Source organism: Candoia aspera, chromosome 7 (assembly GCF_035149785.1).
Source record: "Candoia aspera isolate rCanAsp1 chromosome 7, rCanAsp1.hap2, whole genome shotgun sequence".
NCBI classification, from domain to species: Eukaryota; Metazoa; Chordata; class Lepidosauria; order Squamata; family Boidae; genus Candoia; species Candoia aspera.
This window is the reverse complement of record NC_086159.1, coordinates 20,970,315-20,994,828: the sequence shown is the minus strand read 5'-3', so window position 1 is coordinate 20,994,828 and position 24,514 is coordinate 20,970,315. Positions and strand designations below refer to the sequence as shown.

General features: G+C 37.0%; 1 protein-coding gene across 1 annotated transcript in view; it reads right to left on the bottom strand.

The window, feature by feature from the left end:
• The window catches only part of KDM7A (lysine demethylase 7A), a 60,212-nt gene that overhangs the window by 34,267 nt on the left and 1,431 nt on the right, over window positions 1–24,514 (bottom strand). The window contains exon 2 of the mRNA XM_063309549.1: window positions 4,799–4,884. Within this exon, the coding sequence (XP_063165619.1) occupies window positions 4,799–4,884 (86 nt within the window). The remainder of the gene's footprint in view (window positions 1–4,798; window positions 4,885–24,514) is intronic.

The following is a 24,514-nucleotide window of genomic DNA, read 5'->3' as shown; positions in this document are numbered from 1 at the left end:
AAACAGACAAGCTCACAACTATTTGGAAGATTATGTGATTTTTTTTAAAGAACTTCTTTTATTCTTCTGTTGTGGTGCTGTTTTGCATTTCTGACTGTTTTGAGCACTGTTTTATTTTTAGTAGTCAATGACTAGATAACTTTTTTCAATCTTTGTAACCAGTACCGCAGCAAGGAGCAGTCATAACCCCACTGCCTACTTAAACAAGATTGGTTGCAGTTGGAATGAAATATTATGGGGAGAACATCATTAAAAACATGGCCTAACAGAAGAAAACTGCTTAAATTTATCTTTGTTTATTAATTGTTTTTAATGCCTCTCAATTTCTTTAAGGATACCTGTGTTGTTTATGTTATAAAATTCTTGAAGTTTCTTTTAATAATTGAATAGAGGAATACAAATTATTTTATAAATAAATACAACTGAAATGTGCTAAAATGTTTTATTTTTAATAGTGAGGTACAAAAGCTACAGAACCAATAGGAAATAAATAGATGAATGATAGTTACTCAGTGAAGGAAAAAAAAACTACAGGTAGTCCTCAGTTAATGACCATTCATTTAACAACTGTTCGAAATTACAGTGGCGCTGAATGAGTGATAGTTATGATCAGTCCTCAAAGTTTCAGCCACCCCAGCACCCCTGCGGTCATGTGATCGCAATCTAGGCACTTGGCAACCAGCTTACACTTACAATAGTTACAGCGTCCCACAGTCATGTGATTGCCATTTGTGACCTTCCCTGCTGGCTTCCAATCAGCAAAGTCAATGGGGAAGCTGGCTGGGAAGGTCACAAGTCGCTCGGATAAGTCTCCCCCACCAGTCCACCTTCCCCCAGACCCTCTGTGCACATCCTTGTGCATGCTCCCCAACCGGCAATAGCCACTCCCACTGCACTCAAACCACGCCACACCTCCCCACCCTCACACACCCTCCCTGAGGCTCGCTGTGCTCATGCTGCACCTCTCTGCCCACCCACAGCCTTGCTGCGCTCACGCCTCGCTGGCCACCCACACAACCTTTTCCACCTGGCAGCAGCCCCTTACCTGCCTGTCAGCCTGCTTGCAAGCCACCTGGGACTTGCAACTTCCTGCAACCTTCCGCACTGTCTTTGGTTGTTGGAGCCCAGCAGGAAGTTGCAAGGAGATCCACAAACTTCACTTAATGACAGCAATGGGGACTGCAGGGATTGCTGTTGCTAAGCGATGCAGTCACATGATGTCACACTTTACAACTGTATTGCTTAGCGATGGAAATTTCAGTCCCAGTTCCCTTCATTAAGTGAGGACTACCAAAAGAAAACGATTTTTTAAAAACTCCATATAAAAATTGTTGACAGTGATATAAAATTAATTCAATCCTTAAGCTTATCATTAAATGTAGACCACACAAAATATATTGTTTCATTTTCTCATTATTAGAACACAGAGATTTAATAGGGTCTTGATAGAACCAAAGCTCTTCATGAGAAAAGAATTGCATGTTTTAGGAACAGAGTTCAATATCACATTATGCTCCTTAAGTATAGTATTCTCAAAATTGTACTGACATACATAATGATTTGAAACCAAAACAAGGCTACAGCTGAGATCATACAAACTAAAGAACCTTCAAATTTCTTACAACAGCAATACAAAAAAAGGAATGTCCATCCCTTTTTAAACTTTCTTTGAAGAGTCCAACAAACAAAAAATAGTATTTTCTAATGATTTCATTTTTAAAATCATAAGTATATTTTACATTTCTTAATCCCTGGATCTACTGATTCTTCAAAATTAGATTTTCCAGTTTTTTATTCCACAATTCAGAAATGTACCTAATACTAACTCTTTGTCAGGGTAATTGGCAAGGGAACAACGCTGAGTCGAAGTTGCAACTCTAGTTTCTTTATTGTTTCTACCATGCACAGAATCTTGCCAGACTAAAGGTTCCTTAACTAAGCTAAAGAGAAAAATACCCTAGGGAATCTAGGGCGGTGTCAGTCTAACTTTCTTCCTCGCCCACCCCCCACTCTCCAAGCTGTGAGAATGCTTATCTCCCTGGAATGTGCTCTCTACTCCCTCAGCTCCAAGCTCAATCACACTCTAATCTTACATGCATACATACATACATACTTACATGAGTAATTCATTTTTGTTCAAGATTTTAAATAGCAGGTGCCTTTGAGGCTACAGGTAGTCCTCGCTTAACAATAACAACTGGGACCGGAATTTCCACTGCTAAGTGATGCGGTCATACAGCGCAAGGTCACGTAACCTCATCACTTAGCAATGGCAAACCCGGCAGTCCCCATTGCCATTCTTAAGTGAGGATCACAGGTCATTAAGCGAGGACCTCACGTGACCATGACTTGCAACTTACTACTGGCTTCCAACAAGCAAAGTCAATGAGGAAGCTGGCAGGAAGTTGCAAGTCCTGGCCACAACAAGCCTTTCCTTAGGCAGCTCGCAAGCAGGCTGGTGGGCAGGTGAGTACTATGGAGTGTGGGTGAATAGGGGATGGGTGGATGGAATGTGAGGGTGACCTTGGAAAACAGAGGGAAGTGATGCTGCCTAGGGAACAACTAGATAAAAGGAAAGGAAGTCCATCGGAGGGTAACAGTCTAAAGAAACAACTTAGGAAAAACCCGCCCTGACCACTCAAGCAATAAATAGGGAGGGCAAGAGGTTTGTACTTTCAGACTTGCAAGATTCTGTTAATGTAGCCTTATGATAAAGTAGAATTGGTTCATCTAGTTTCCTGTCTGGTTTACCTGGAAGGGCTGACAGTGGGTGCTCCAGCCTGGCCCAAGTATGACCAGATGGGAGGTGCTGCAGCACGAATGTGGACAGGGAGGGGATGAATTCTACAGAGTGCAGTTGGGTGTCATGGTGCATGAGCATGGCTAGGCAGGGGGTGGGTACCATGGTGCAGCATGAGTACAGCTGGACAGGAGGTGGGCGCCGTGGTGCGAGTGCAGATGGGCACACAGATGGGTGCTGTGGGCTGGTATGAGTGCAGCCAGGTAACCATGCATGAGCTACAGAGTGCAGGCAGGAGGTGCTGTAGGCAGGTGCGCACTATAGATTATGAGATCCCTGGGATCTAGTATTCTATAGAACGGCTCCTCGGAAGAAAAAGCAACAGGAGCGGGAGTGACTTGTGACCTTACCTGCAAGCTTCCCCACTGACTTTGCTTGTGGGAAACCAGCAGAGAAGGTTGCAAATGGTGATCACGTGACAGTAGGATGCTGCAAGCATCATTAAGTGCAAGTCAGTTTCCTAGCACCCGAATCACAATCATGTGACCACGATGGTGCTGCGACAGCCGCAACTTCGAGGACTGGTCATAAGTATCACTTGTTCAGCCTTGTTGTAACTTCGAACTGTCACTGAATGAGTGGTCATTAACCGAAGACAGCCTGTACTAAAACACGTAGGCCATATTTTTAGTTACATGCTTTAATTCTGCCAAGCAAATGTTGTAGATAAGTCATATTCCACACACAATCTCTCAAAGTCTTTAAAACAACCATCAGAGATCAAGTGATCTGAAGTACTGATCTCTTGTTTGGCTCATGCATTCCAGTAAAACATCTTCCTCACTATTTTTTCAGAGCTTATTACACAATGTTAATTTCTCATATGATTCGGATCAAAATGCAACCATTTACCACTCAATGACCAAATGTGCCTGACATCTTTCCAGACAGGATGATCCCTATTATTCCTGGACCCTAAAATTTGCCAAAATTTCAGAAGCATTATACACTTATTCCCAAAGACGGAAATATTCATAAAAGATTGCTCAAAAAGAATAGAGATGTTAAAATTAAAGTCCAATGAAGATAACTTCATTTTGGCCAAGGATATTCAAGAAGTTTTAGCCTGCCATAAACATTTTCTCATTAACATACCTATCTGTGTGAAGTATCTAATAGGATACTTTAGATGGAATCCCTCTGTAATGTATATTAATCTTAAATGTAATATTCTGCAAAGAAATAGAGATAACCTTGGTCAAAAGAACCATTAAGGACGGACTTGGAAAAGCAATTACACAGACCACAGGTTGAAGCGATCATGAGAAAGAAACTCAGAATAACCCCACCTGATTTTGTTAGTGTAAGAGGGGACAGGGAGAACTTGGACATACTTTCAAGATTCTGTTAGCATTCAACTTCCAAGAATCTCTAACATAATAAAGCAGCACTCCTGGAATCCTGGCAGTGTCTTGTCTCTTAACCTGGCCTACCTCAAAGGGCTAACATATTCATTGGGGTAATGTTAATTTTGCCCCAAAGACTTAATGAAAGTTTTAACCCTCAGGTTATATCTACTGAAATTGCATCTATACATGTAGATAGATAGATAGATAGATAGATAGATAGATAGATAGATAGATAGATAGATAGATAGATAGACAGACAGACAGACAGACAGACAGACAGACAGACAGACAGACACACACACACACACACACATATATAACCAAACATACTATGATATATTTCAATTAAGATATAAACCCAAATAGATTGTAGATTAGATTGTACATCCTAATCTCTTTCAGTAATCTATATATAGTAGATCCCAAAGGGAACAAATGGATTCCTCTTTGTTCCAGTTAATGATATAACCAGTTAATGGTATAATCAAAGTACGAACCATATTGTGTTACAACTTCAATAAGCTTTGGTAAGGACATTGCATAATTATCAAGGATAGCCATAATACCATCAGCTATAAAATAATTGTATTCAGTATCAAGTACTACCACACCCTAAATTGTGCAAAATGCTTTAAAATTCATCACTTACTTAAGGAGGGTCCATGAAGAACTGCACAGTTGGGACAGTGATAGAGGTCAATGTCAACAGCATGGTGCTCCTCTACTCTGACACAACTAAAAAAAGAGAAGAAAAAAAATCAGGAACTTTATTGTAATGTCAGCCTTCAGAAATTATATCAGAAATTTCTTACTTTGTTTTACCATATCTAGGATGCCAGACACTGAACACATTTTATTTTATTTTTCTAGGCAACTAAGACCATCTAGAAAATAAAATATGATTTACCCATTGAATCCACTGTAAGATAGCTGTCTTTTTATAACATTGAAATCAATTCAACTGATTTCAACTAATTTAAGCACAATTATCTTAAGCTAGAGCAAATCCCCTAAAAATGTCAAACTAAGAACTGCTTCCTATTTCACTTTATACCTGGTTATACCAAACATTATGCATAGGCAGTCAGATGTTATTTTAGACTTCAACTTCTACTGGTCCCAGCCAGCACAGGCAATGACAAGGGACTGTAGGCACTGTAATCAAATACATGTGGAAAACACGTTGCTGCATGCCCATCACCTTTAAATGTGGAAGGCCACAAAAAGCTTTTGCTTTATTTTCCTATGACTGAAAAGGTAACTAAGTACTTTTGGGCCCACTGATATAAGTGCTACTGTGATAAAACAAACCAGAAAGACTTAAATTTAAATACAGCTCTACTAATTAGCTCAAAGGATGACTTGAGGAAGATCACTGTCCCACAGTCTAACCTACCTCATGTAGAGTGGGGTCTTTACAATGTGTTTTGACTCCAAAGGGAACTTGAGGAGGTTGCATTTTTTTAAAGCTGATCAGACATGTGGAAGAAATGCAGGAACACTGCCAAAACTCCTCCAGTAATCCCCCAGTGGGCAGAGAGGAAAGCAAAGGATACAGCAAGTTTTGAGAAAAGGCTAAATCCATGAATTTAGACATTTATCAAAACTATTCACCAACCACAGCAGTGCCCCATTAGTGAACTTCAATATTCTTCTGTGCTATTTTAAATTTCTAGCCTTTCAAAACATGAGGGTTTTTTTGTTGGGTGGTAAGATAAAAGTGAAAGATAAAAAAAATAGTGTGAGTGCTGCTAAAAGTAAGCCTTAGTCAAGGAAGTATAATGTGAAAGATCATTTAATAAACAGTTTAATTCTTGCTCAACACTTATCTCCATGAAATCATGAGTTTTATTAATGAGGGAGTGGGTTGCACATATTTATCAGATATATCAGAGTCCCCCTTTGGGGGAGATGGGCAGTGACAGAAATTTAAAATATAAATAAATAAATAAATGGCTTTTGTCAAGAACAGGGACTCTTGACTGAGCTTCTTGAAAAACAAATGTAGGTGCACCCAATAAATCATAATAACGTGAATTATCCTAGGAATTAAAAACTACAAATCTGCAATAGATGTACAGAACCACATTACAGGCATAAGCAAACTATTTTAAATGCTGAGGTAATTATATTAATTTGTGCTGAACAATTGAACTAGTACAACAGAGTTTGAAATGTATAGTTGCACAGGTGATATATCACCAATATCAACATCACCAATTTCAGCTGGAGGAAAGCTCAAGCTACTATGTAGGGAGAGACGGACAGTTCAGTGCTACCACTACTAAACCTAGAAAACATATACTAATTATATCTACTATCTATATCTACTATTGAGTTGTTATGTTTCATTTACTGTAAACTGCCTGGGGTTTTGAGATTATGCATTATACACATTTCTCTAATAAATAAATCAATATAACCTCTTTCAGGACCTGATCTAGGAAAATAATTGCTATGCCTAAATTCATTATCTGAAATTTTTATGATACACTCGAAACTGCCTGACGAACGGAAACATGTGGGCAAAGGGATTTTTTTCCTATAAAGGGTAATGAATCACAGAAAAGACATTACCCTTCCCCCAAATCAGCACTACACAGAGTAACACATAATACTCACAAGGCTGTTTGTAACACTGTATCTTCTCTACCCTTTGCTCATTTTGCAGTCTGTGCATATGTTTGTGCAAAGTTTATGTGCAAGGGAATAAATTCATGAGAAGAAGGAAAAAAGCAGGAATTTGCTATACTGTAAGATCCTTCTTTGGTCATAGAATTCATTATCTGAATGAGGTGCCTGGACAGCAAACAGCAACAGTGGGAGAAATATCAGACAAAACCCTGCTCCCATTACTTCTGGAACTGAAGCAATCTAGGACAGTCTTATTCTTCCTTTTGACTTTCCTGTGATAATTCTAGCCTGCACATATCTGTATCAGAAGCAGTTTTAAATATCCCCATGCTTAATGAGTCTCAAAAGTATCTTTTATTGGGGAAAGAATTTGCACATTCCTCCTGTACCTGATAAGTTTCAAAAACTTCTGTACACCTCTGGTATTACATCTCAAGACCATCAACTAGATTTTGTATTGCACTTTTCAAATCCATAGAAGGCTTTGTAAACCAATATAATTATAAAAAAATACCAAGCACACTATTTATATCATCATTCAATTTACTATATTCTTCAAATGTCTGACATATGAAAGGCTTCCTTGTAGCTTTATTCAGTGCATAATGGCTGTAACACATTTTCACCACCAAGTCATAAAACTCATATTCAGTTTATCAACACAGTAAGAATAACATGGACAAAGTCTCCCTTTGACATTCCATTAATTTGCCCACTGACCTTCACAAGTGGCAGTGGCACAGAGGGTACGTCATATATTAGGGTATTACCTATACATATTATTTGGCTAGGCTTCTGCAGCATTAATCAGGCTCTGCATAAGTTATCATGGGTAACTATAGTACAATGAAGCAAACATCTCTGACATTTTTGATTATGAAACAGGAAAGTTGCTTTGTTTTCAGTAGTATTCATTGCATTCTTCAGTCATTAGCTATCGCCAAATCATATAATTTCTTGTCCTATCTTTTGTTTCTAGGGAGACCAGAACTATTATCAGCTTCGATGACTTCTACAGATATATCATGAAATCAAAATATATAATTTGCAGAGTTTATGCTCTATGATCATATTATCAAATGATCTGAACAAGCCTGCTGAATACACATTTAACATCCTAGATTATGATCCATGTTATACAGAAATTATTGGGTTGATATTTAATGTGACATCACTTGTTCTATTGTGTGTCGTACAGATTTGTGGTATCTAGCTGTGTGATTTGTATAAAACTGGTTATTTTTCCCCTTACAAAATATAAATCCAAACAAAAGATTCTGGTGGATCTCGGGCATTCAGGTCTATTCATACCAGCTAGATAAATAAGCCCCTCATGTAGCATAGTTCATATAATCATAGATTGAAATACTAGAGCAAATTGGTGCACAATTTTCTTACCATACTTTGAAATCCACAGTAAGTCCTGATAGGGACTGAAACATTCTTATAAAAGCGATGCAGAACATAACATTTAGTTTGGTACTACATTAATCACTGAATTATATTTGAATTACATCATCTGGAACTAGTATCAGGTTTCAAAGCAAATTACAAAAGTCATCTCCATGATAATGGTCACTACTCATCCCTCCAACATACTGTACATGTTATGAGTACGGACAGTATGTCATTATATTTCTTAACTTTACTTCATGAATATATACACATCTATCATACAGTAATATGTTATCTTACATCATCATGTATGCTTTTAGAAATCATCCAAGGAAGTGTTTTGTATCTACTTTCATTTGCCAGGCTATAGCGCTGTTATAATTGTTCAAAGATACTACAGCCTGACTGGACTAGACTAGACTAGACTAGACTAGAATACTTTATTGGCCACGTACAATTAGACATACAAGGAATTTGACTTCAGTGCAAGAGCTCTCAATATATTTACATAACATCAGAAAATAAACAATAAAGTAGTAATGTTATTTACTAAAACTATACAATTAAGAAAAGATTCATTTGTCCCCATTATCAATTTTTTAATCATTAAAATACTTATATTTCACCTATCAAAGGAATGTTACATTATTATGTAACACAACTTCTTGCTTCTATTTTAAGATACAGTGTGTCAGAGCTGAAACAGTTTTTCTCTAAATAGCCTAATATCGTGCATTGATATGTGCTCCTGAAAACAAAGTGCCCTATACCACATTTTTGCCATTCTATATACAATTACATCTGGTTAGTATGCCAATCAGATTTTTTTAAATTGCATTGTGTCTGTCATGCTACAGATCTAAGCTTGTTATCAGCCAAAGAGGATACTGTATATATGCAGTTCAGCAGCTGTTGATTCAACAGGTACCACTCTTTGAGCTAGATCACAATGAAGGCTTTCAGTCTCAGTCAAATATTTATTAATGGAAAGAAGAAGACAAACCTGTAAATAAATTTCATTTCATTTTTGATAGAAGCTGAAACAAACTAATTAGAAACATAAATGACAGAAGAAACTGGAGCAGCTTATATTGAGGTAATCTAGAAATGGGCAACCTAGAAAAGGAAGCTGACCATGGCAATATCAGAAAAAAGCCATCAAGCCTATGTAACTGAAAGCCAATACAGTATAGCAAGTAGCATTCTGAACCTGAATTAGGAAGACCCAGGCTCAAGTGGCTATTAAGAATCTTTCAATCTCTCAAGCAAGATCAAACTGAGACAATCTGCTACACTGACAATATACCTCAGTGATCACCTTTCTGAATGTTTACATAACTGAGATAATGCCCAGAACTCCCAAAGCCAATTCAGTTTGCCTTTAATTTGAGTTTGAAATAAAGAACACTGAACTGTTTTTGGTATAGTGTTGTACAATAGATAGGGAACAGAAATAATGCTGAAGTGGAAACATATTTACTATAGCACCACCAAGTGACTGCATTTAAAACATCACATGCAGACGGAATAAATCAGAAAGGGCAAGACTGAACCATGTTCAGTTGAATATAAATTTAAAGACAGGACCGAACCCAACTGAACTGTCAAGCTTCAGTGAACTATCTTCCATAAAAAATAAACCAGATGCTGTATTCAACTGTTTTATTTAAACAGCTAAAATATTAATTTTCCTTATAGTGAGCTAACAGTTTTTTGTTGACACACTAACCAAGGGAACAGTGTCTTGGTAAGATGGAAATAGGTGAAATGTGTCTTTCCAAACTTGAGAATTTACAAACACGTATTTGCTTTTACTTTTCCTGCAGGTTTTGTTACTGCAATCTATTTCTACTATAACCTAGTAAAACCCTATCTGCACATTTAAAGGCTCTATATCACTTCATCAGTGTGATCTAATACAGGCATGGCTCCAATACCATCTGTATTTTCTTCTTCTTTCTCACCCTTTTTTCCTAAGCTACTTGTCTGAAAAGCTTTTGAAACTTGAAAACTTACCATATCTTGCCATAACTGTAACTTCAGTTAGCCTAATGAGAATACTGCTTCTATGGATTAAGATTTATTTTCCTTTTAGTCATCACAGCTACTATTGCTTTTTATATGAGTGTCAGAGTACTACAAGAACAAAATGCACGTATATAAGAGTCTTGCTAGGTTAAAAGAAGGGCCCAACTTTCTCCAGCCTGACTCCCTCTGGAGATCTTGCCTGTTTGATGAGATCAAATGGGGTCAATTTCCTTCAGGTCCCCTCTTTAGGAGATTGTCATTTGACACAGCCCCAGAAGCCGGCTTTTTTGACAGCCACCTCTACACTCTGGAACTCGCTCCCCACAGAGATTTGACCAGCTCCATCATTCCTAAGACCTATCTGTTATATCTAACATAGTAGGAGGGTATGCTATAAATAAAGGTGAAGTTTGTGCACACATGATTTTTCTGTTTTAGTTTATATGTTTTGTGATTATACAATAATAAATTTTATGAGGACATTTCTAAGGGTTTTTGTAAGTTTTATTATTAATACCTTTCCTGCCCATTCTTAATAAGGAATTTGGTTTTTTTTATAGCAGCTACACACTGGGCTAAGATTTCATAGAACTGTCTCCCATAATTCCAACTTATCTTTCCCAGTCATTTTCTGTTCTGACCTCATTTATACTATATATATATATATATATACATAAACACACACACACACACACACAGGGAGAGAGAGAACACATTAATGAGGTCGGAACAGAAGTTTCTATTTTCATCTGTTTCAGAGTTCATCACTTTGCACTTGCCTATTTTAAACTGCAACTGAGGTTTCAAAGCTCCAGTTTACAGAGATACTTTTGGCACTGTACAATTCCTTTTTAATTTTACCACTATGAATAATTTGATGTCATCCACAAACTTGGCTACTACATTACCCACCAGTAACCCACATACATTTATAACCCAGTTTTTAACCACTTGTCCAAACTTTATATATCCTCCACTATCTATCTCCCGTGTAAAATCACTTACTCTTTGTTTCCTTATACAGATAACAATACATAAGACAACCTATCTTCTTGTGTCATGACAATTCAGGAACCTCACATGAGGGCCTTGGTTAAAGATTTTTTGGAAGTCCAGATTATCAGATCATCCTTATCTATATGATCAATAATTTCAAAAACATTCCAAAAATAATATAGAAATTTGTTTTCAGAGAAATGTTTTTAAAACTTTTCATCAATGAACCTGGAACTGAAATTAATCTACCTTCATAATGCATTTGTGAGAAGAACACAAAAATGCTAATTAACACCATCTTTTATTTTTCTTTCCCATTATTTCCTTAATTCTGATATTATAATTATTATACATCCTCATTACAATTCCCTCCTTTCTTCTTCAAGATCCACAATCAATATATTTATGAACAGTTTGCTAGAGTTTTGTTTCAGAAATATTCAGACATACTGACTTTATGAATAAGAGTGTTTGAAATTTTGTATTTTGGCCAGCATCACTTAAGATACATTGGTTTATGACTTCCTTTCCTTTCCTTCTTTGGAAAAAAGTCAAGTAATAAGACACTGATTAGGTTTATGGAAACAAACCACAACAACAACAAAAACCAATTACATGAACAAAAGATCATTATATGAAGAGGCATCTATATACTTCTATTCATTACATTTTAGGAGAGCTTCCCATGACTAAGCCAAAATTTATAACCATGTTACAAGAAAAGCTTCTGTATTCACCTGAAAAGTGGGAGGCATGCAAAACATTTTCAATTTGAAATGTTTCAAGCAAAAAAATGTCCCATTTCAAAGAGCTGTTCTGAGTTCAAAACAGAAGTTTCATCTCTGTACAGGAACCAGATTCATAAATAAATATTAAAACCTCTTTTTATTTGTGATTTAATTACTTTTGTTACAGAAATGCTCAATTTCTATTCACAGCTTGGATGTGACAACTCCCTATACTAAACACACCTAAGGCACTGTTTTGACCTTTGATTAGAATAATATAATGGCTTTCTAATCCAGGTATTCTGTGGACAATGACTGCATACCTGAATCTCACTGATTTTCTCACTATAATTCCAGAACTTTTGTCTCAAAGACAGTGATCCTTGTCTGACCAGTATCAAATCCTTTACCTAATGGCTCATGCTTGCTTCCACTCTCCCTGATTCTTAATAGAGTGTAGGAAAGATACACTGAAAATTATAACAGGGTCTTAGATACTAAGGTTATAACAGAGTCTTGGATACTTAAAGAAAGTACAGTGGCATATAGTCTCTGTTCACCCCTTCTGCAGTATTTTGGGCTACTTCAGTTCTTTCTGAAACTCATTTTTCTCACCAGTTCTTCCTATTGGTCATCTTTACTGCTCCCTCATACCCATAATAACAGCCTCGTGTGACACAGAGTGGTAGGCAGCAGGACTGCAGCTGAAAACTCCCCCCACGACCCGAGTTCGATCCCAGCAGAAGCTGGTTTCTCGGGTAGCCGGCTCAGGTTGACTCAGCCTTCCATCCTTCCGAGGTCAGTAAAATGAGCACCCAGCTTGCTGGGGAAGGTGACGACTGGGGAAGGCAATGGCAAACCACCCGCTCTATAGTCTGCCAAGAAAATGTTGCAAAAGCAGCATCCGCCCAAGGGTCAGACATAACTTGATGCTTGCACAGGGGACCTTTCACTTTTTTTTTTTTCAATACTCGTAATAGTTGTAATTTTAAGCTGACCAACTAGGACATTTGAGCTGTTATCTTTATTGCAGTCTCTTCCTACAAATGTTCACTTCTTTGTCTTTACCCTCAATCAAGAAAAAGAGAAAATTAGTCAATTTTATATATATTTTTGTATAAAAATACAAAATAATCCAAGCAATTAATACTCCTGAATTCTACTTCTGACCTTCCTTCATACAATTCTGTTTCCATGTTCAAAAATGATGCCACAATCCTACCCACTATGGCCTCAGCACCCCCCCCCCAAACATTACATGTAACTCATAGCCACCAAAAGGTGTCACTCATGATAGAAATGCTCCACATTAAGCATCATTTTAAACTACAGTTTTAAATAACTTTGCTGTTTAAAGGTTCATTCTATTTTGCCTATTAAACTGTAGGTAAAGGTAAAGGTTTCCCTTGACATTGTCCAGTCGTGTCCAACTCTAGGGGGCGGTGCTCATCTCTGTTTCAAAGCTGAAGAGCCAGCGTTTGTCTGTAGACACTTCTGTGGTCATGTAGCCAGCATGACTAAATGGAACACTGTTACCTGCCCGCCGAAGCGGTACCTATTAATCTACTCACATTTGCATGTTTTCGAACTGCTATTGCTTGCACAGTATCAAGTATTAAATGGTCCACATAAAATACACTTTGGTAATTGAGGCAGGTTGTAACCAAGACATGGATTACTGATACTAAGTTCAACCAATGCAGGAAGGATCACAGTTGCCACACTAGTGATAAATAAATGCACTCCTCACCACAGCTGAAAGCTGCAGAATCAGTGACAGATGGCGTCAAGAAGCACTTCCAAAGTCTGCTTTCTCTGGGACAGTACATCAGCATGCAGAACCTTATTTATTTATTTATTCATTCATTATTAAATTTATATATCACTCATCTCACTATAAAAGTGACTCTGGGCAGCTTACAAATAAAAATTATAAAAGCATTATAAAAATATAAAAAGTACAAAAAATAGAAGATAAAAGAGAGAAACTAAAAGGCAGAGAGAGTGTCTTAAGCCACCAACCACCCCCAGGGCTGCCTATCACTCTTGGATCCCCAAGAGTTTTGATGCTCTTCCTGAAGGCCAGAGGAGTGGGGGCCAACCTCCCCTCAGGGGGCAAGATGTTCCACAGGGTGGGGGCAATGGCAGAAAAGGCTCTCCTCCTCGACCCCGCCAGTCAGAATTCTTTAGCAGATGGGGTCTGCAACATGCCTTTCCTGCCCAACTGGATGGGACGGGTCAGTGTAATTGGGATGAGACGGTTCCTCATGTAACCTGGGCCTATGCTTTGAAGGGCTTTAAAAGTCATAACCAATACCTTGAACTGCACCCGGAAGCAGACTAGCACTCAATGCAGTCGTGCAGCAGAGGTGTTACATGCACAGACCTAGAGGCGCCCATAACTGCCCGTGCTGCTGCATTCTCTACCAGCTGCAGCTTCCAGATACTTTTCAAGGGTAGCCCCATGTAGACCACATTGCCATAGTCCATATGGGAGATGACCAGGGCATGAGTGACTGAAAGAAGGGCTTCCCAATCCAGGAAAGGGTGCAACTGGCGCACAACACGAAGTTGACTAAAGTTCACCTCAATTCCAAAGTCCCGCTTTTTTCTTACCAACAGCATTTCTGTCTTGCCTGGATTTAATTTCTCTATCATCCATCCCATTATCTTGATTAGGCAATGTTCAAGAATACTGATTTATTCCTTAAAGTCAGAAGGCAGGGAACAGTACTATTGGGTGTCATCAACACATTCCAAATGACTTCCCTCAGCAGCTTATGTAGATGTTAAACAGGAGACAAGTACTCCTGTGGCATACCAAAGCTCAGTGACATAGATGTCACACAGCAGTCTCCCAGAACCATGTTTTGGGCATGTCCCATCAGGATGGATCAGAACTTCTGCAAAATAGTGCCTAGGCCCAAACATGCTAGATAGTCCAGAAGAATACAGTGGTTCATGGGACTGAAATCCACTGACAAGTCCAAGGTAAGTAGCGAAGTCACATTTCCCCAACTAGTTTCCACATACATTATCTGCCAAGGTGACCAAAGTAATCTTCAGATAAGCCTGGAACTGAAATGGATCCATAAAATCATTTTATCCAGGTGCATTTGGAATTACAAGGCCACCACTTTGTCCATTGTGGTATCCAAGAACAGAGTATCTGAGGGTGCCCTATAATTTCCTGGGATGTAAGATCATATTCCATACTCAAGCAGGGATTGATCACCTCTTTTACTCACGGGGCCAGTACCAACCTGTTTGATTTAATTAACCAGAGAGAACAAAGGTCTAGCAAGCAAACGATGGCCTCATTTCACCACACTCTCTCTCTACTTCATCAAGATCTACAGCTAAAAAAATCCATGTGAACCAGACAATGTTACCTCCCTCTCACCTAGATTCCAAACTGTGACAAAGCTGATCAACTTCACAAAGAACAATGAAAATCACTCACAATCCTCTAACTGTTCCAGCTCTTCTCCCCCAACAACTTGATGGAGGACACGCTACACAGTACAGAAAAGCTGGCCTGTTCTGTGCAGATGCAGTGGAGGAGTATGAATGTATATGTGCTTGATCCAATTTGTGACAACAGTTCCTCCACTGGTTCTTTAATCCTCTATTTATCTGCTTCATTGTTTTCAGCTGCCTAATAAAAATAAGATGCTTACTGAGCTCTGCAAAACAAAACTTAGAGGCTATAGGTGCTTAGGAGCTATAGGAACATTTAAAAAGCAATATATAATTTCTCCCGCACATAACCATTCATTCAGTTTAGATCCCAAAGATTTAGTTCTTGTCATAAGCAACGCTCATTCTTAAACAAAGGTCAGAATAAATTATATCATGGGTTTGTTACATAATCAAACACCAACTGTTGTCAAATCAACCAATCGGGATGAAATGAAGAGATTATTATCCTAAGAGAGGTTTCCAACATTTTAAAAAAATTTAGCAGAGTTTGTTCAGAGAAGTAACTTTATTATATGTATGTATGTTTCTCAAAGTGCCAATTTTAATAATGAAATTGCTAAAACTATTTATTTCCTGCAATGAAGGTCCTACTCTTTTTTATCTTGATAGTCACTATTATTTCAGCATACTTACTGCTACTGTGTAGAATACTAATAGGGACTAAATACCTAAAATGGGCCACTATGTGTAGAACAGTAATGAGATACTGTAACCTTGAAGAAGGAATGCAAGAACTGTTATGTCAATGACAATTCAGTCCTGAAAACAAAGAAGGGGTGAGAAAGAAACTCAAGATAACCTGGCTTTGATTCTGTTTTTCATAAGGGAGCAGAGGGATACTCTGGCAGGCTTTCAAGATTCTGTTATAGGGAAAATAACGGAAAGTAGAGCTCCAGCAGTCCTTGTGTTGCCTTTTCCCTGACCTCACCTACCCTAAAGGGTTACACTATGCCAGTATCACAATAATGTTAATGAGGAAGCAAACCTAGGCCCTGACAGTTATTAAAAAACTGCCAAGAATATCCTTCTGCTTCCAAAGGTTTGGGTACACAGCTCAAAATAATTTTTATAAATCAACTATTTATGTGACCCTCCTTCAAGTTCTGCTCTGCTGCTTCATTATGGCAGGGGGCTGTTCCTGGAAGGAATGAGTGAAGCATGCCAGGAGCGTATGTCAAGAATATAACATCTCAGCAGGGTCACCCCAGGCATGCAGGTCATCTCAGCTGCCCAGTAAAGCAAGCAGGCGCCTATACGGGGCAGCAGTGATACAGGAATATGCTGGAGGTTGATGATCATTTTTAGACAGAGTCATCATAGTGACAATGGCATCATTTCATATTGCACAGGAGAAGGAAATGGCAAACGGCTCCTGTATTTTATCAAGAAAACTACAGAGATAGGCAAGATAAAGTGATCAACATTATGATGATGGGCCCCTCAAGTCAGATGGCATTCAACATGCTGCTGAAGATCTTTTGGAGTACCAATAGATAGTACCTATCTACAAGGCTGTATACTTTCTCCTTATTTATTCAACCTATGTGCCCACATATTAAGGGAAGCTGGATTGGGGGAAGTTGAGTGTGGTTTTAAAACTGCATAGGAAACATCAATAACCTGCACTTATGCTTATGACACTACTCTTATATAGGTAGTCCTTGACTTACGACCATTTGTTTAACAACGGTCCAAAGTTATGACAGCCTCAGAACGGGTGCTTTACAGCCTGTAAAGCACTTCTGAGTGTTGTAAAATGTCGCATCACCCCTTCTGTGGTCCCATGATTACATTTTGGGAGCTTGGCAACTGGCTCGCATTTATGACCAGTTGCAGCACCCCGAGTCACATGATTTCATTTTGCAATTTTTTTGCTGTTTTCTGGCAAATGACCAGGCTCAAATTATCAAATTTTGAATACATTATGCAAAGACCTATCTATAATGCTCAGAAAGGCAGAAGGAAAGAGAAAAAGAGAATGACATGCAGCAAAGTGAATGGACTCAGTTACTGTATAGTGGCAATGAGTACACCATGGGAAGATCTGAAGAACCAGTTTAAGGATAGACCATCCTGGAGAATATGTAACTATGTAGTCACTAAAAGTCAACACCAATTTGATGACATGTAATCAACAATCAGTATATACATGAATTAAACTAGGAGGATTTCAAGCTGAAGTGCAGTAATATAAATTTTAAATAAACAGCAATAGCAGTAAGCAACAGAAACTGGTGTTCCTTCTTTTGTGTCATGCAATTTCTTCTCTATCCTGTCCTCCCATTCAAACCTAGATATTTATAGGGTCTTCCCCATATTAAGATGTATACGTTCCTACTGTATTCCATAAGAAAGGCTATTAAAAGGAGGTAAGATATACATGCATACTCCTATATTTATAATAAGCTTAAAGCTACAAATTACACTTCTACTTAATGTGTAATGAACAAACTACATCCTATATCAGAAACGTTTAAATTCAAAAAATGTCATCTTTCCCCTTTACTACTATTCTGCTTTAAGCAACCTTAAAAGTGAATAAATCATGTAATAATAATGAAGTGAACTCTGTAGTTATTTGCAGTAAGTCATTCAACAGTTTTAGATGAAAATAGGTTTTATCCCAATGAGATAAAGAGTTTAAAAATTTCAGTTAGTCTGAAAAGGCTAAAAATCATAACAGAATAAATGCCTTTTGAACTGTATTCATTCAAGCATTCAGTATATTACATATGTTATATTTAACCATACTGAAAAATAATTAAACCACAATGTGGAATAGTTTGGAATACAAACTGAATACTAGATTGCACCAGAATTTCCAGAGATCTGTATAATCTAGAAAATTAAATAGTCCAGCTACAAATGCTTCGCAAGATAGCCAAAGATCCCTCTACATTAAGAGGCTTAAGTTATCAAGGATGAGCAATCAGGGACATTGATCTAATTTCAAAAGTGATCACATCAGTGCCTTTGTAAGAGTTAATTCTGTCAAATATTCAGATAGAGAAAAGCTAAGGACAGTGTTCCTAAGTGCTGTCTGTGTGGATGCCTCACGATAACTGATTTCACAAACAGAACCATAAGTCCATGACAAGGTTCAGTACTTGCAAGAAAGAACTCCCTTTACCAGAGAAAGGTAAACCTGGAAAATGAACAGATATAACTTTTCAGCATAACAATTTATAATTATTCACATTTAGATTTTGTAAACCATTTTTAACTTTTATTTCAAATGTTACCTAATGGCTTGTCTATTGTGATTAATGGAGGGTGGAAAAAGTATTATTCTTTTAAGGATATCCTTTTAATATGATTTCACAGAAAGGATTATGATATGTTGTCACCATAAGATGACCCTTGCTTAAACTCTCTAAGCAGACAGAGATACTGTAAAATAAAGATTAAGCTCAGAATATTAGGACAATAAGTGACAACATATTTACGTATTGTCAATGTCCTCACATCAGATGAATTACTCTAACCTGCTTAGGCCAGGGATTTTCAACTTTCTGGCTGCGGAACTTGTTAGGTTTTTTTAAAAAAAATCCTGGAACCCAGCTGGCTTTGTGCCTAAAGCAGGACTAGAACGCAGACTACTGGTTTCTGGCCTTAACCGCTACACCAAACTGGCTCTCTGACTTTCATTACTAGAGCTTCCATATCATTTGCACTTTCTGTTATAAGAGTATCCTCATGAGCACAAGTACAGGCTATTGATGTTTCCTATGCAGTTTTAAAACCACACTCAACTCCCAATCCAGCTCCCCTTAATATATATTCAGCACATAGGTTGAATAAACAAGGAGAGAGTATACAGCCTTGCCTAGATTGGTAGATACCTATTAGTACTGCAAAATATCTTCAGTGATCACCATATACAACCTTCCCTGCCAGCCTCCCACAAGCAAAGTCAGTGGAGAAGCTGACATGGAAGATTACAAGTTGCTCCTGCCATTTTCTTCTTCCAAGGAGCCCCACTAAAGAGTACAAGATTCCAGGAATCTCATACTCCGTAGCACCCCCTGCCCACCCACCACAGCACCCCCCACCTGCCCATGCTCCATGGTACATACATGCCTGCGGCCCCCCATGCTCTGTAGCATCCACCCACAGCCTATGCTGACCCACCCACAGCACCCACACACACCCTTGCGCACCTTGCCTGGGACTCCCACCTCTTCCTGCTTAACAAACCGCGCAGTCCTGAGGTTACAACAGCAACCAGGACTGTCATCACTAAGCAATGCAGTCATGTGATGTTGCAGTTTACAACCACATCACTTAGCGATGGAAATTCCCAGCCCTATTGCCATCCTAACCCAAGGATTACCTGTATTGCATCTCTCTGGAATTAAAAACAATAACTGTTTTTCCTCATTCTATCACCTACCAAGCAAATCTTCCAGTGGATTACCTCAGTTGTTTGGGATACAAATAGCAATTTTAAGAACTGGTTCTGAACCATCCCCCCCCCACTCCTTTCTTTTTTCCTTGCATGTCATAAACAAGAGCAAGAATTGTTTTATTACCAATTACAGTAAAAAAGTGATTTAACAGAGTAATTGCAAAGAGTGCCTATTATTCCTGATTATCCATTCAATATTGAAGGACATCATTAATGTAATTTATGTAGTTACCATAATGACATCATTACAAAATTTTATTTATTAAATTTTTATACCATCTCAATCATTATGATTCTCAGTGGTGCACAAAGACAATAAATCATCATAGAAGTTGTAAAATTAACGAGTTTAACTGCCTTGTCTAGATTACTTTGGATGCAACAGCCTTGTCTATTATTTTAGGGGAAGTCTGTACAGAAATCTGGTCCTTTGCATCTGAACCGTCTAAATGGGAAATAAAAGCATCTAATCAAGCTTTTATTGTAAATTGACTAAAAAGCATGATAAAAATATTTTTAACAAATAAAACTAACATGATTCCATTTCTTAACAAAAGATGAGCCAAATGTAATAAAATTTATTTTAATAAATATAATCAATATACAAGCATGAGCTTTTTAGTGGTTTGATTTTTTTTTTAAATATACCCAGCACTGAGTTCACTCTCAATTAACATGGTTCCTGCAGCCCTAAATAGAATAGAAGTGGAGATGAGAAAGATGCAAGAGAAAAAAAAGGGGATACAGGAATTCAAATAATATGTATGCCAACTTCAATTCCAGAAGAGCCAGGAGAAGGGACAAATAATATTGAGAGAACCTATTGTTTAACAGCATAATATAATTTTAAAAATGGGCTGTCATCTATCAAAGACATATGGGGCCTCATGGAATAACTCATAATATCTATCTATGCACCGACTGTGAAATAATCAAGCTAGACTACTGATTAGCATTCCATCTTTACAGCTTTGTAATAGAACATAAGCTTTCATTTTAAAGTTCCAGGCTCAATCTGTGGCATCCCCACATATAATAAGGATAGGATAGACATAACATTAATTATTGTGTAAGAGAGCTTTTATGTTCCTACATCTCTCTCACTCTCTTTTTAAGGAGTCAAGGTCACTTTCATATATCTTGTGCATCTTCAGTCTTTCCATTTGGACACCATTGATGAACATTCAGTTTGCTCTATCAGATATAACTATGTCTACTCTATATTACAATATAGACTATATTATAATATAGACATATTATATATGTCTATATAACTATGGTCTACTCTATATTTTACTAGCTTGCTATCTAAAATATTAGAGGGTGCTTATTAAGTGAATTTTGTGTTTGAGCTGATAGAGCAAACTGAATGTTCATCAATGGTGTCCAAATGGAAAGACTGAAGATGCACAAGATATGATACGAAAGTGACCTTCAAGTATAAAAAGGTTATCATGTACAATTATATTAGCAAGTTTATTTTTGTTGGAAGGAGTTCTTGTTCATATGGCAAGAAATTATTTCAAGTTGTCATCAGGAAGAAATTCCTGATAATATAAGTTGGTTATTTCTACTACAGTATTTACTAACTACTTTAGAAAGTGATAGTATCTTCTTCACTGAGTTTTTTAAGAGGCCGGAGGGTCACATGACTCGAATGTAGAAATACTAAATTTTCCATACCAGCAGGACTAAATGAATTTTGGAGTCATTCCCAAATTCTATGGATTTCAAAGTGCATTTCACAGATACTGTTTTCTGAATACGATGTGTTCCAAAACTATTGAATTAAATCTTCTCTCATGCCCATGTTGACCACAGTAATGGAAACTGTAGCCTGGAAAATGCCAGGTTGGGAAAGTATTTACTGATATTAACATAGTATTCATTGTTAGTATGTGTGTTACAAATCAAATAGTAAACCTAGCTGCTTGCAAAGTACTGCCAATGAAACCTTAAAAATGAAATAAGCCATTCACAGTTAACTATTTTGTTCACTGTTATTACCTAAATTATCATATATTGCTATCTACTTTCAGACTATTTCACCAAAGAACTAGAAAACAGTCTGTTATGAAATTGGTTCAACAACTACCTATGCCCAAACCATTTATAGTCTTATAAATGAACCTTTTATAGGCAAACAAGCATCAAGTCCAGATTAAAGAAACTGAGCATCATAGAACTCTGGCCTTGTAACCTGCTTGTTAACCAAGCAGCAGCACTTTGTATCCACTGAAAACGCCATCTGTTTTCAAAGGTTTCAAAAATAATGTTTTCAAACCATTATTACTACAGTAACTTAGACACAATATTACTAAGGCAGGATCACTGACATCAGGTATCCCGACTGAGGAAAAAACATTGTTAACACTGTGGACAACAATGACAAAGCTGTATCTAGGCACACCCTAGATTACAAATATGACACTTCATAAGAACAGATCATCTGTCCATATTCTGGAATAAGAATCTGTCCAATAAACTACTTCTATTTTGTCATAATCCATTCTCAGTTTCCTGGTCAAGTGATGTGCTCATATACCCAGCCTACAACAACTGATACTTGCTGAATAGAAAAGTAGGTATACACAATGGACTATGTCTCAGGCAGCAGTAAGAAGTCCTGTCCCTCTACCCCAAAATGCAAGGAGTTCTTATTGAAATCTTTATGTTGCCATTTTCTGTATATTTAATGTAGAATAAACTTCGCTGAATTCAGTGGAACCAATATATTATTTGATTGTAAGATGGCATAGGCATTAAGAAGCTGTGAAGCCTAGAAAATTAGAGAATTACCAGTTTAAAATTCTAATTTAACCCCACCCATTGCTCCCAGTTAACACTAAATGTGCATTTTCCAAATTCAATATTTCTAGGAATAATGCTGAGGTAGGCAGCTTTGAACTGATTGTTCAGTGCAAACAATAAAGTACATAAATAGTACACTAAGTAAGGCAGTTTAAACATCCACCTGTATATACACGAATGTATCTTAAGTACCAAGTAACACACATGCTTGAAGCCCAATACACTAGTTAGAGGTTTTGTTAAAAAAAGCATGGTAGTATGCAATATTGGGTCATGGAACTCATGATACGGACAAGATTATTGCTTAAAGTTAGACTCTCAAATGTTTGTGGATTTGATGAATTACTGCCAGTATTATTTTATGGACTAAATATTTGATACATCATTATTTATTTATTCATTTGATTGATTCATTTAAAATTTTTATATGGCTGCCCATCTTGAACCAAACTCCAGGCTCACAAATCAAATCATGCACAAATGTCTTGCCTGAATAGTAAAATTCATTTACACTTAGATGGTCCTCTTTAAACATGATACTAGCATGTAAAAGAAGTCTGTAAATACAATATTCAACACATTGTTTTGATTAAAAAAGCAGGCTCAAATACTGTGTGGTATGCTATACATAGATACAGTACATAACACTGTAGTCTGAGAGAAATATTTTAAATAAATAAATGACTATGGTATTCACCTGCAAACACATGCCAATTAATATAATTTAAATAAATTGATGGATTTGTAGATTGTATAAAGAACATTTAAATATGCAGCATAGTGTTATTTAAAATAGGCATACATCTTCCTCAGTCTTGTATATAGGTTACATGCAGCTATCTCTGCTGCAGATAACATAGCACAAGTCAGTGGGATATAATATCTTAGTTAAGAAATAAAGGTACAATTCTCAGCCTACTCTAACATTTTGCATGTTAAAGAGTTAATTAAAATGTTAAAATTTAGAGCAGTTTAAGACACTGTATACAGACAAATGAAAATGATTAAACGAAAATAAAATGCAAATATATTTACTCTAAATACTAGACATACATTACACACAGAAAATTCATAAGCTCTGTTAGAGAGCTTAAATACATTAACTAGAAAATAAGTTTTCATGATTAAACGTGCTTCCAGATACTATGCATAGGAGTTTACTGCAGTGAAAGAAATCATCATGAAATGCAACAAGCACCTAACACTATGTTTTTATATAACTTTGGCAATACAAATTTAGCAGAGATACATTATCAGTCCTTGTTACATAAGCTTAAACGTAGCATGGAAGTAATAATAATGTTCTTCTTGGTCTAGTTGCCAAATACTTTTATTTTCAAGAGCTGATTATATATGAAACCATATAATAAAATATATACAAGATACTTAGAACACAATCCTATATATCTTTATGCAGATTTAAACTCCAGTGATTTCACTAAAACTCTATCAGGTAATATGATTTTAATTTAACTGCACGCAACTGAATGCAGCTGTCCTTACATCCAAATACATATGATTAATTTAAGGTTGTATGTCAATGAAATATAATTACTACATCATATTATTCATGCTGATCCATAATGAATTTACAGAAAAAAACACTAAAGATTGATTTGTCTATTTTCTCCAAGTAACCATTTCTAAAGAGAAGTGTTACTGTACTTATTTTCTCATCAATACAAGATAATTAGTTTAATTCTGAAATTAAAAGCACAAACCAAATTAATTTACAGTACCATCTCAAGCATACCTGTTCAGAAGCCAGACCACTACGTTCACACAAATTTGTATAGAGTGGCACATAATCCTACAGTCACAGAAAAATGCAGACAAATGCAGAACCCAGCGGTGAAGATACAGCTGCATTTGCAGTAGCAGT